General features: G+C 29.0%; 1 protein-coding gene across 1 annotated transcript; it reads right to left on the bottom strand.

The window, feature by feature from the left end:
* Positions 1-4,964: 4,964 nt before the first annotated feature.
* On the bottom strand, positions 4,965-7,141 carry LOC109795013 (putative 6-phosphogluconolactonase 4, chloroplastic). Its single transcript, XM_020354418.3, has 3 exons — positions 6,641-7,141; positions 6,269-6,404; positions 4,965-5,627 (listed from the first exon to the last, which is right to left on the bottom strand). Exons 1-3 carry the CDS (start codon positions 6,988-6,990, stop codon positions 5,157-5,159), a joined length of 957 nt encoding a protein of 318 aa, XP_020210007.1. The 5' UTR covers positions 6,991-7,141; the 3' UTR covers positions 4,965-5,156.
* Positions 7,142-13,120: the final 5,979 nt, after the last annotated feature.

Here is a 13,120-nt window from a genome sequence, read left to right on the forward strand (position 1 = left end):
CTTTATTGCTTTCACGAATAGGAAGTGATCATAAGTTTCAAAGACTTATTGAATCATTTTAGAGTCACAAGTTATAGGTTAGAGTTTCCTTTATAAGTTGGTTTTATTCTTTGTTTAATCATGAGTAATCATTCTTCTTCACATAGTGGAAGTGATTCAAGCTCTCAAAAAAGTTTTTTTTACGTTTAGTACAATACCTTAAATCACTTAAACTATGGAGAAAGCAAGAGACTCTTGTTAAAGAAAAAGAAAGAATTGAAAGAGAAGTTCATCTTGTCATTCTTAAAGAAGAAATTAGATTAGTTAAACACAAGGAGGGAAAATTGAGAGAAAAATTGAAGAAAAAAGAGAGAGAAGGGATTGAAACATCTAGTGCTAAAGGTTGCAATTATGAAGGTAGTCTTCTAATGAGTGAGTTTTATCAACCACCACCTAGAAAGTTAGAAAAGAACCTAAAATAAGGGAATCTAAGGTTGATCTCCCTTATTTTCATGGTAAAGATGATGAGGATGCCTTCTTGCATTAGGAGATGAAGGTATAGAACAACTTTTTTACTTTTCATTAAGTAGGGGAAGAAAGAAAGGTTCCCTTAGCCACTCTAAGTTTTCAAGGACATGCTATGTATTGGTGGACTTCCCTAAAAAGAGAAAGAAGGCTCCTCATATTATGGAAGGGAGCTAATGGATAAGTTCCAAAGGCTCCAACAAAGAAATATAAGTGTTGAAGAATATAGGCAGAAAATAGAGATTTATATAATGAGAGTATGAATTACAAAGGAAGAGAGGTTCACCATAGCTAGATTTTTAAGTAGTCTTAATCTTGAGAGTAGAGATAAACTGGAAATCCTACCTTATAGGGACTTGAATGATCTAGTCCAACTTTGCATTAATGTGGAGCAACAATTATTGAGAAAATCTTCTAAGATTGTCCACTCTAACTCTTATCCTAAGAAAGACTATAATAAGGAAGGAAATTCTTTCCAGAATTATTCCAATAGTGAGTCCTCTAAAGAAAAAGATAAAGATAAAGATAGGGGAAAAGGGAAAATCATTTCATGCACTAGCTCTAAGATTGGTGAGATAAGTGCTTTAAGTGTTTAGGGAGAGACCACATTACATCTCAATGCCCTACTAAAAAGACTATGATATTAATGGGTAATGACATTTATAGTGATGAATCTTGTTGTTCTAGTGAAAGTGAAGAAGATAGTGAAGGTAAAGTAGAACAAGTTGTTCCTTATGATCGAGATCTTGTGATGGTTAGAAGACTTCTTGGAAGTTAACCTAAAGTAGAACCAATGTCACAAAGAAAGAATATTTTTCATGTTATATGTAATATTTCTAATAAAGTTTGTTCTCTCATTGTGGATAGTAGATCTTGTTGCAATTGTTGTAGCATAAGATTGGTAGAAAAGCTAAGTCTTACCATCATTCCTCATCCCAAACCTTATAAACTTCATTGGCTTAATGATGATGGGGATTTGGTGGTTGATCAACAAGTCAATGTCAAGTTTTCGATAGGCAATTATAAAGATCAAGTCACTAGTAGAAAAAGGGTAATTCACGTCACTGTATTCTCGTCGGACAAAGAAAAATCCGACGTTAAAAAAATGCGGTGGCATTTTTGTAATTAAGTCCAACATTTTTACGTCAGCCCCTATGAGATCCGACGTAAAATATTTACAAATTTCAAACTGTATTCGCGCGCGCGTCAATATTTAAACAAGAGAGCTTTGAGTGTAAGTGTCATTCGAGTTTTCTGAGTTAAGATTTTGTTTGAGTGTATTGCATCTGAGTGTATGTTTGCGTGTTTGGGTAATTCTTGAGTTTTTGACCAATTGCATTGGGCTCGCGTTTGAGGTTAGTTTGGAAAATCCTTTCTTAATATATCAGCTTATATGTTGAAAATAAATGTATGTATTTATCTATTAATATACTAGTTAATATTATCATCTTCTTCGCGTTTGGCTGAATCATCGTTTGTTAATACAAGTAGAAAATGCTTTGCGCGTGGGTGGATCTGCAAGCAAAGTGGGTGGATCTGCAGTAGAACGGGCCATTCTCCGAGCAGAACGGGCTGTTCTCCGAGCAGAACGGGCCGTTCTGCTTGTAGAACGGGTTGTTCTGCTTGTAGAACGGACCGTTCTGCTTGCTATTTTTTTTTGTTTCCAACTTTTTTACGTCGGCTCTTGTGAATTTTCGACGTAAATTTACGTCAGCTATCACAGCCGATGTAATTTTTCGTCTCCTGCATTTACGTCGGACCTGTTTCTGACGTAAAAAGCTTAAAATAAGTGACGTAAATTACCCTTTTTGTACTAGTGAGTTACATGTGATGTAGTGCCTATGAAAGCTTGTCATATCTTATTAGGAAGGCCTTGGGAATTTGATAAGAAATTCATGCACAATGGCCATACTAATGAGATAAGCTTCACATATAGAGAAAATAAATTTGTACTTACTCCTTTATCACCTAGACAAGTGGTAGAGGACCAAGTTCAAATGAAAAACAAAAAAGAGGAAAAGAAAAAAGAAAAGAAAAGAGCAATTCTTCCAAAAGGAGAAATATAAAGGAGTTAATAGCACTTCCTTAGAGGTCCTTCAAAAGGAGAACATTTTTGCTAACAAGCATGAATTTAAGCAAACTCTCCTTATTGAACAACCTATTTATCTTCTCCTTTACAGGAATACTCTTGTGCGCACTGCCATATCATTTGGAAATGAAACTCTTCCTAGTAAAATAGTCCACTAGTGATGGGTCTGAAAGTACTACCTCCTTTTAGGGTTATAAGACATCAAATAAATCTTGCTCCTGAAGCTAGCCTACCCAACAGGCATGCTTATAGGACAAATTTCCAATAAACTAATGAAATAGAGTCTCAAGTTCAAGAATTGGATAAGGATTAGGTTCAAAAGAGTCTTAGCCTTGTGCAGTTCCTATACTTTTGGTGCCTAAGAAAGATGGAAAATGGAAGATGTGTTGTGACTCTAAAGCCATAAACAATGTCACCATTAAATATAGGCACCCAATTCATAGATTGGATGATATGTTAGATGAATTACATGGTTCCACTATACTTTCCAAAATAAATCTTAAGAGTGGTTATCATCAAATTAGAATCAAAGAAAGTGATGAATGGAAGACTACTTTTAAGACTAAGTTTGGACTATGTGAGTGGTTAGTGATGCCTTTTGGGCTAAATAATGCATCAAGTTCATTCATGAGGCTAATGAACCATGTCTTGAGGGATTGTATAAGAAAATTTGTAGTTGTATACTTTGATGAAATTTTAGTCTTTAGTAGGAGTCTTAAGTGATCATTTAGGACACTTAAGACAAGTTTTGTTAGTTATTAGAAATAATAACCTTTTTGCAAATGTAGAAAAATGCACTTTTTGTGTAGATAGTGTAGTCTTCTTAGGATTTGTAGTAAGTGCAAAAGGGTTTTAAATCAAGGCCATCCAAAAATGGCCCACCCCTAAAAGTGTTGGAGACATTAAAAGTTTTCATGCCTTAATTAGTTTCTATGGAAGATTTATGCCTGACTTCTCCACACATGATTCACCACTCAATGAGTTAGTGAAAAAGGATGTTGTTTTCCCATGTGTTGATAAACTAGAAAAAAACTTTCCAACTTCTAAAGGATAAGCTCACCCAAGCTCCAATTCTAGCTTTGCTTGATTTTTCAAAAACATTTGAGCTAGAATGTGATGCATATGGGATTGGGATATGTGTTGTGTTGTTACAAGGAGGACTCCCAATTGCTTATTTTAGTGAAAAACTACATGGTGCCTCCCTTAGCTACCCCACATATGATAAGGAGCTCTATGTTTTAGTAAGGGCCCTTCAAACTTGGGAACAGTATCTTGTATCTAAAGAGTTTGTTATTCATAGTGATCATGAGTCACTTAAGTACTTAAGGGTCAAGGAAAATTAAATAAGAGACATGTTAAGTGGGTTGAGTACTTAGAACAATTTCCTTATATCATCAAATATAAAAAGGGAAAAACAAATGTGGTGGCTAAAGCATTATCTAGAAGGCATACTTTTCTTGTTTCTCTTGGCTCTCAAATTTTAGGATTTGAAGATATAAAGGAATTGTATAAGAAAAACCAAGACTTTGCTAGTCTCTGTGAAGAATGCACACACAGGGCACAAAAATGATTCTATATATATTTTTGAGGGGTACCTGCTTAAATAGAGAAAATTATGTATACTTTAAGGATGTATTAGAAAACTTTTAACAAAAGAGAGTCATGAAGGTGGACGCATGGGACATTTTGGAATAGATAAGACCCTTACCATACTAAAAGAAAATTTATTTTGGCCCATATGAAAAAGGATGTTCAAAGACATTGTTATAGATGTATAACTTGTCTTCGAGCTAAATCTAAAATAATGCTTCAAGGTACATACACACCTTTACTTATATCCATTTCTCCTTGGGTTGATATTAATATGGATTTTATCTTAGGACTTCCAAGAACCCAAAGAGGAATGAATTCTATATTTGTAGTAGTGGACTATTTTAGTAAAATGGCACATTTTATTCCTTGCCACAAAATGGATGATGATGGTAGAGGAATAGCCAAGGGACCATCACTAGGATCATGGCTAGGAAGATGCAAGAGGATTGAGTCTATGTTGAGGTTAGTAGACCTAAGCTTCTCCTGGGTTGGGCTATTACCTAAAGACTAATACTTCTTATTTTGGGCCATATATTATGGGCCTATTAGTGTAGAGTTTTTGACCTTACTAAGGCTTGTATTTTGTGTCTTACTAATGTTATAAGTTTCACCTCTTGAATTAATGAAAAATTGATTCAAAATCATGTCGTAAAATTAAAAATGATCATTATTTTAAAAGGATCAAATTGATTTAAATAAAAAAGATAAAGTACTAAAATGAACATTTTAATATATAAAAGACTAAAATGAATCCAAATAATAAGTTAAAGGACTAAAATTATAATTTAGCCAAATTTTATCTAATTTAAATATATTGAGAAAAACCTAAAATAAATAGCATCCAATTGAGCAGTAAATATTTATTAAAGTAATGTCCACATTAGTATTTTACGGATACTTTCCTAAAGATCAGGAAGTCGCGCCCCACAAAAGTGGTAAAGAAAATGCAGTACTCTCGTATTACATGCCTTTACTCCTTGAACAGCTTTGAAGCAGCACCAACATCTAGGTACCATTTCAACTCCCCCTCAGGTAAAATCAGTTCAACAGGCAATTTATCAGTCTTCTCATCATCCTCTAGTGCAGAGTAAACAGCGTTTGCTTTACCCTCACCAGTCACCACCATAACTATGTTTGAAGATGAATTGATTACTGGGAAGGTAAAAGTGATTCTCTCTGGTGGTGGCTTTGGTGAGTCCTTTATGAAAGTAACCCATTTATGATCTTCCTTCAGATGGGGGTGCCCAGGGAATAAAGAACCCACATGCCCATCTGGGCCCATACCCAACAACATGAGATCAAGCTTCGGAAATCCCCTAGTTGATGTTTCTATCACATTACTTTTCATCAACCGTTTCAGAGTTGTTTCATAAACATCAGCTGCTCCATCAGCTGGCAAGGCATCATCAATGGCATAAATATTTACCGGAGGAATTGCCACCTTTCAAAACAACAATGAAAAAGGTGAGTTTTTAATTAATTGCTTCACCATATGTGTGTAAATCCAACGAGAGTTTCTTATGAGTTCATGGAATAAAATCTGGTTCTTGTATTTTTTTTTTTTTTTTATCATTGAAGTACTAAAAACTAAGATCTTTTCGTATAAAAGGAAGAAAATGAGTCTACTTTGCAAACCATAACACAAGTTATCTTTGTTTTGAAAAACAATTATAAAAAAATTAATTCTACATCACATTGAGAAACTCATAAAATTAAAGTTCATTAAGAAATCAAAATGGTTAAGAAAAACTGCATAACGTCCGCATAGAATTTAATTAATTGTAATATACTAGTAGTTTAAAAAAAATTATACTTTCTTTTAATTATGAATTATTATGTAATTAAAAATTATTAATTTTTATAATAATTATTTTAAAAATTATACACAATATATAAAAAAAAAACTCTTATTATATAAATAATGTAACATTAATCATATTAAAATGAGTCTGAGAGAAAGTTCAATTATATAATGTAAAAATTTGAGCATCACAATCAAAATAATGAATTTTAATTAAATTATAGTCATTAATTCTTCTTCAAGCTAAATAATATAGGGCATATAAAAGTCAAATCAAATACCTTAGAGAGAAAGCCGTCATAGGCAAGCTTGTAATTACTTTCTAAGTTATCCTTTGGCACGACTCTCTCGTCCACCCAGAAAACATGCCATTTTGACCACTCTATGGAATCGATATAGGGGGGTTCAACCAATTTCCTGAAATTTCAACATAAAAAGCATGATAAAACTTTGCTCGTATTACATACTACAAATGTGGTGGCAATTCAGGTTTGAGTCCTGGCATCATGCATGTCGATCGGTAGTATTATTATTGGTTTAATTTATTAAAAATAATTACTTAATTTTTAAACTTGTTGAGAAAATTATTTATTTTCAATAAAGACACTGTCAAAAATATTTCTAAACTTGTATTTAATTTGAATGATACTCACCTGAGATACTTGATGAGTGACCCACCGGACAAAACAACAGTGAAAGCACCTCTCTCTCTTGTGAATTTGTTAGAGAGCTGAGCAACATCATAAGCCAATGACACAGCAAGATGCTCCTTACTGAAGACCTCAACTTTTTTGTAGCCCTTTTCCCACTTAATTGATGCCTTGATTTCGCCAGCACCTCTCTTGGGAGAAAAGCCTTTGTACCTTAGAGGTTGGTGGAAGAGTTTCTTCCCAGGTGGGAATAACGATGAGGTCTTTAGGGATTGTGGATTTGATTTTTGGGCACACAATATGCTACTTTGGAGAGTGCAGTAGGAAGTAGAGAAAGCTACTGAGAAGGCCATTTAGATTTGGGTTTTTGAGGAACCTTCGATTCATTTGGGTGTTCGGTATACATTTTTATTATTCATATTATATTCTTTTCCAATGTTGGAAGTAAAGCAAAAAGTATGAATCCATTTGTTACTTCACGGCAAGAATCAAGCAGAGAAGATGCTTTGAATTATGTTATCTACACACCTATACATTAATACATGTACGTACAAGAAAAGTGCAGGGATGAAGTTACTTTATAAATAACTCTAAGTGAAATTAGTAGTATTTAATAACTTTTTCGACATTACTAGAATTTTTCTTATTACATACGATTTTTTATGTGAATTTTGTATAAAAATTTGCATGAAATGTTATTCTTACGATTTTTTTTGTGAAATTTTTTCTCCAAGTAATATCTTATTGGATAATATGTTTTTTGCGAATTTTAAAATTCGCAAGAAATTTTCCTATAAAATTTCTTGTGAAAAAAAATCGCAAGAAAATTTTCTATGAATTTTTTGACAAGAAATTTTATAGAAAAAATTTTTACAAAAAAATTATTGCAAAAAGTTTATTGTGAATTCAAAATGCGGCATAACTTTTTAAACTTTTATATCGCAAATTATATGTCTAACATTCAACCATACAAAATTATATTGTAGTTTGGAAACGGCCCGTTCTGGGATATTAAATCACTCTTATTGACTTTGAGTCTTTGTATAATCTGTGAAAATTGGGGTGTTACATAACTGTCCTTTAATTTGACTCCTCCATTAAAAGCCAATAATGCATAAATTTAAAATTTATAACGATTATATCAATTCTGATTATGAGCCACTTAATTGTTATATTCTAAGAGTAATGTGTCACTAAAATTGTATAGTTCATCAAATTAGCATCTACTAATTCTTTAGTTTTAATGTTTATTCGTACTTAAATTATGTGAAATTTAGTAACATGACATTTAAAAATTAAAAAAAAAAAAGATTGATGACAACATGCAAATAATATTTTTATTAATAAAATAAAATATCAATCACTCATAAAAATAGATACAAACGAAGATATTGTGTATGTTATTTTTTTAATTTTTATCCTTATATGTCACATTACTTAAGTGATAACAGATTACAAAATAACATCAAAATTCAATTATCAATGAATATCAAATTAATGATAAAATCAAAATTTTGTATTTTTAAAAATAGAGTGACTAAATGTCTTTGTTTTAAAATTGAATGATGACTAAAATCATGGATAAAAAAAATAGAGGGATCAAATGACAACGATGTAAATTTTATTGTTTAATACATGCTCAATAACTTTATATTAAATGTGAATTTTGTCGATCTAACCATTAAATTACAAATTCATATCACCTTGTATATTTATGTCAATTTTTCTTTAAAAATTGAATAACAATTAGAAAGTAATCAAATTATTCATATTTTAGTATATTTTGAAAAGTATATATTACATCAATCTTGATTTATACGAATGAGATATCAAATAATCTTGATTGATATAAAATTTTGTATATATGGTATAAGAGTGAGAAACTTTCATTAATCTAATGATAAGTTTTTAAAAAATACTCATTTAATTAAAAAAATTATTGAGCAGTGTAATAGTTGATAAAAGTTATACCAATATCATTTGATATCGGGTACCAACTATTATACCATTTAATAACTTTATATTATAAGAGAATTTTGTCAATCTAAATATTGAATATTATAACTTCATATTACCTTGTATGTTTATATCAAATTTTGTTAAAATTGAACAACAATTTGAAGGTGATAAATTTGTTCATATTTTAATATATTTTAAAATGTATATATTCCATCAATTTTAATATATATGAATGAGATATCAAATCATTTTAGATTAAGGTAAAATTTTGTATATATGATATAGGAGTAAGGAACTTTTAATGTAATGGTGAATTTTAAAAATAATCATTTAATTAAATATTATTTAGTAGTATAATAGTTGATAAAATTTACACCAATATCATTTAATCTCTCTCCATATATATATATATATGAGGGTTTCGTTTACTCGATGAGTAAGTCTACCTAGACTTACTCTGTTCAATAACTCATGCTCTATATCAATTCTCAACGATTCAACCGTTGAATTTTAAGTTCTTAATGTACAAATCAAATTTGCAAATTTTAAAAAAAATTAAAAACCATTGAATACTTCGTTTTATTAATTCAAATTGACAAATAACATGTTTTTATGATTATCCGTCAATTTGATTTAATGAAACAAAGTATCAAATAATTTTTAAATTTTTTTAAAATTTGCATATTTGATTTTTACATTAAGAACTTAAAAATTCAACGGTTAAATTATTGAGATTTGATATAAAACATGAGTTATTGAACGGAATAAATCTAAGTAAATTTATTCCTGCAATAAACATGGATCCCTCCTATATATATATAATATATATATATATATATATATATATATATATATATATATATATATATATATATGGGAGCATATCAAGTGAAAAAAGAATTTATTATGAGAGATGAGAGAGTTAAAATAACCTTAAATTAATCAAGTGAGAGAAAATTTAGAGTTTAATCAAGTGAGAAAAAATTAATCTAAGGATTATATTTTAACCCTCTCATCTCTCATAATAAATTTTCTCTCACTTTATGCTCCCTCTATATATATATATATATATATATATATATATATATATATATATATATATATATATATATATATATATCAATTTTATCCTCAACTTATAGTTTACCACGGCCTAATTTTTTTTTTGCACTCCTGCATGGATTTTGTCGGTAGATTTTCTTTTAAAGTATTTTTTTTGCACTCCTGCATGGATTTTGTCGGTGGATTTCCTTTTAAAGTATTATGCTAGTTATTATATTCTTGTATCTATTAGAAGCCAAACAAAAGTAAGGATATTTTGTTAACACAAGGCAAGAATCAAACGAAAACTTATTTAGTTTCTAAAAAAGTATACTATTAATTAAAAAATATTAAATTCATCCATTAATAATTTTGTAATGAATAGATATAAAATTCATCCAAAAAGAAAAAGTAATAGTTTTTTTAAAAAAAATCTCTCCTCTTTAATGTTAACATATTTACCTAGAGGTGGATCGATTAGAATTTTAAAAGATATTAAATTCATCTTATCATTAAAAAAAAATCTTGTGGTAACTTTTAAATAATATAAATAAATTTTTTAGTTTAAATAAGTGCTACATTAATGGAGGCAAGTGATTGCAAAATATAATAAAATAGACTTGATAAAAGCTGAACAATGAACCAAGCAATATTACGAGGCTTAACAAATCACTATATATTTCATATCAATTTTTTTGTAAATATATCTGACAAGTATAAAAATATACATATAAAAATATATTTTATTTATATCAATTTGTGAGATTTAATTAATAACTCACTAGGTTAATCAATGACTTGTTGATCCACTACCTCTACTAGATCAATCACTCGTGTGAATTTTAAAACATTGCATCTAATAATCTTATTCAAATTTTTGAAATTTTGTATAGTTTTTTCTACTTCACTTTTCTTTTTTTCTTCTCTTTATTTTCTCTTTCTGTTCACTCTATTTTTTTCTCTCTTCTTTCTCCCTTCTTTCTCTTATCTCACTTTTATTTCTATTTTTCCTCTCTCTATAATATTGACATAAAAATTATTAAAATTTATATTTTTTATTAGTAAATAACTTAAATTATAATTAAATATTATCTATTATTAAAATTATTTTTAAATTATTAAATATTTAAAAATTGGTTCATGCTATTTTTAATAAAATTTAATATTAACATTTCAAACATTTAAATATATATATCTAAAATAAATGAATTTAGCACACGGGGTGAAAATTAAATTGTCTTAATTGTCTAACTTAAGTATTTGAAATTTTAAAAAATTGAAATATTCTCCAAACAATACATTTGAAAAAAGAACAAAATGTAAATGAAAGCAATACAAATATTACAATAAATGTTATATGTAGTGACGTGCAAAAAGTGTCATTATAGATATAATATATGTAAGTATAAATTTATTTGACATATACTCACACATAATTTTATAGTTAATTTTGATTGGAATTCAACAATATATATTGTTTGTCATTATAGTTTATATCTACACTTTCTAAAATTTATGAAAATATAATTGTAGATAAAAGTAGTTTTTAGAGACAAATATTGTGTAAAAGTGTCAAAGTCAGCTCCAACATAGTAGGTTAACCCAACTTACCATGTGTTCGAGTTGGGCTGAGTTAAGGAAAAAACAAGTTTGTCAATTTCGACTAAATTTCAACTAAGTTCACTTACACTACATCACAAAGAGATTTTAACAAAATTTGAAAAATGTTACCTAATTATGTATAAATGTTGCTAATTTGCTTTTGTAACATATTATCAAATGTTATATATAGTTCATGTTGCTACTAACTTTTAATAACATTTTTACACAATTAGACAACATTTTTCAAATGTTATCAAAGTGGTATTTTTATAACATTTTAATGATGTTGCTAAGTTTTTCTTAACTTTATAAAAAGATAATTAGATTTAATTTAGATATTACTATCAATTATTATATTTTTATGCCTCCTAAACTCTTAGGAGTTCTTTAACTTTAAGAGAAGGTTGAAGAGATTCTTAATGAGTCACCGCTTATTATATATCAAATATCAAAATTCATTTATCTTAAGTATAACTATATGATTATATATATATATTCTTTATGAATCATTCATTTACTCGATGTGAGACTTTAATTATGGGTAAAAATTAGATAAGAGAAAAATATTTTTTTTTACTCAATGTGAAACTTTGATTTTAGAAGTAATTAGAAAAAATAATGTTGAGACAAAAAAATGTTACTTATCTATAATAACATTTTAAAAAAATATATATTGCAAAATAACCTATATAACATTTTTTTTACTCGATATGGGACTTTGATTTTGAAAATAATTGAAAAAAATAATATTAAAATAAAAATGTTACTCTATCTATAAGGACATTTTTCAAAAAAAATGTTACAAAATAACCTATTTATTCAATATATAGTGACATTTTAACAAATATAAGAAAGAAAATGTTGTTAAAGAATTAAAATGTAGTAATGTTAACTTGTGAGTCAAACGGTTTAAGTTTAAGTGAGTCGAATTGACCCATTGAACCTGCTACAATTAAAAAAAACTAAAAAAACATTAATACCCCACCCACATGTGACATGAGACATCCATTGATCCACATCTACATGTCTTGGTCTCTCTCATTTATATCAAAATATAGAACCTTTACCCTATATCCACTACTTACAGCCATAAAGGAAGAATCGAGAATGCACTACGACACAAGTGAGAAGCCACAGAACCCATTGCCATATCACCATCGTGTTTGACTATTTCATCTGTTTGTCCATAAAACCCATCGAATCGTTTTCATTTGTAGAAAACACAATATTGCACTGCCATTATGTTTGTTTGTAGAACCCACTGCTTCGCGTCACCACTATGTTAATTTGCAAAACCTTTTTTTAGTTAAAAAAAATATGGTGAGCCAACCCACCTAACTCAACAACCAGTGGTCAATTTGGATTAGTATTTTTATGGCTAACTAGAAAGTGAGTAGGGTTTGATTGATTCGTTTAAAGCATCAATTCGTAGTGAGTCAACCCAAGTGAATTGGGTTGGTTCACCTTTAGTATTTTGTCGTTATAGGATATGTATTACTACAAAGCAATTTTATTTTTAGTGAAAATTCAAAGCATTTCAAATTCCTTGAAAATTTAAAAGTTTGCATTCAACACTAAAATAAGTAAATAACCCAAGAAAAAGGTTCAATTCTAGGGTATAATATTATAGTGTCCACAAAAAAAAGTGTTTGTAATAGGATGGGATGGGAAAAAATATGCACAAAAATTTATACTAGTTTCTTCGATAAAAGATACATCATGTTGCTACAACACCAATAAAATTCTACTATAGCAACTTTGTTACAACCAAGTATTTTAACAGCTCTTTAGAGTACAAAACTTTGTAATCTTATTCCAAAGATTACTCATCCCAAGTATATTTCATGGTATATAAAAAGAAGGTCACTCAGCAAAGTGAAC

The sequence above is a fragment of the Cajanus cajan genome, chromosome 9 (genome assembly GCF_000230855.2).
Source record: "Cajanus cajan strain Asha chromosome 9, NIPB_CcT2T_4, whole genome shotgun sequence".
Lineage (NCBI taxonomy): Eukaryota > Viridiplantae > Streptophyta > Magnoliopsida > Fabales > Fabaceae > Cajanus > Cajanus cajan.

Bases quoted from the DNA above. Each gene is read 5' to 3' on its own strand.
- LOC109795013 (XM_020354418.3), bottom strand. From the start codon at position 6,990: ATGGCCTTCTCAGTAGCTTTCTCTACTTCCTACTGCACTCTCCAAAGT. The intron at 6,405-6,640 runs GTGAGTATCATT...TTGAAATTTCAG, and splicing joins TCACTCATCAAGTATCTCAG to GAAATTGGTTGAACCCCCCT. The intron at 5,628-6,268 runs GTATTTGATTTG...TTGTTTTGAAAG, and splicing joins ATGACGGCTTTCTCTCTAAG to GTGGCAATTCCTCCGGTAAA.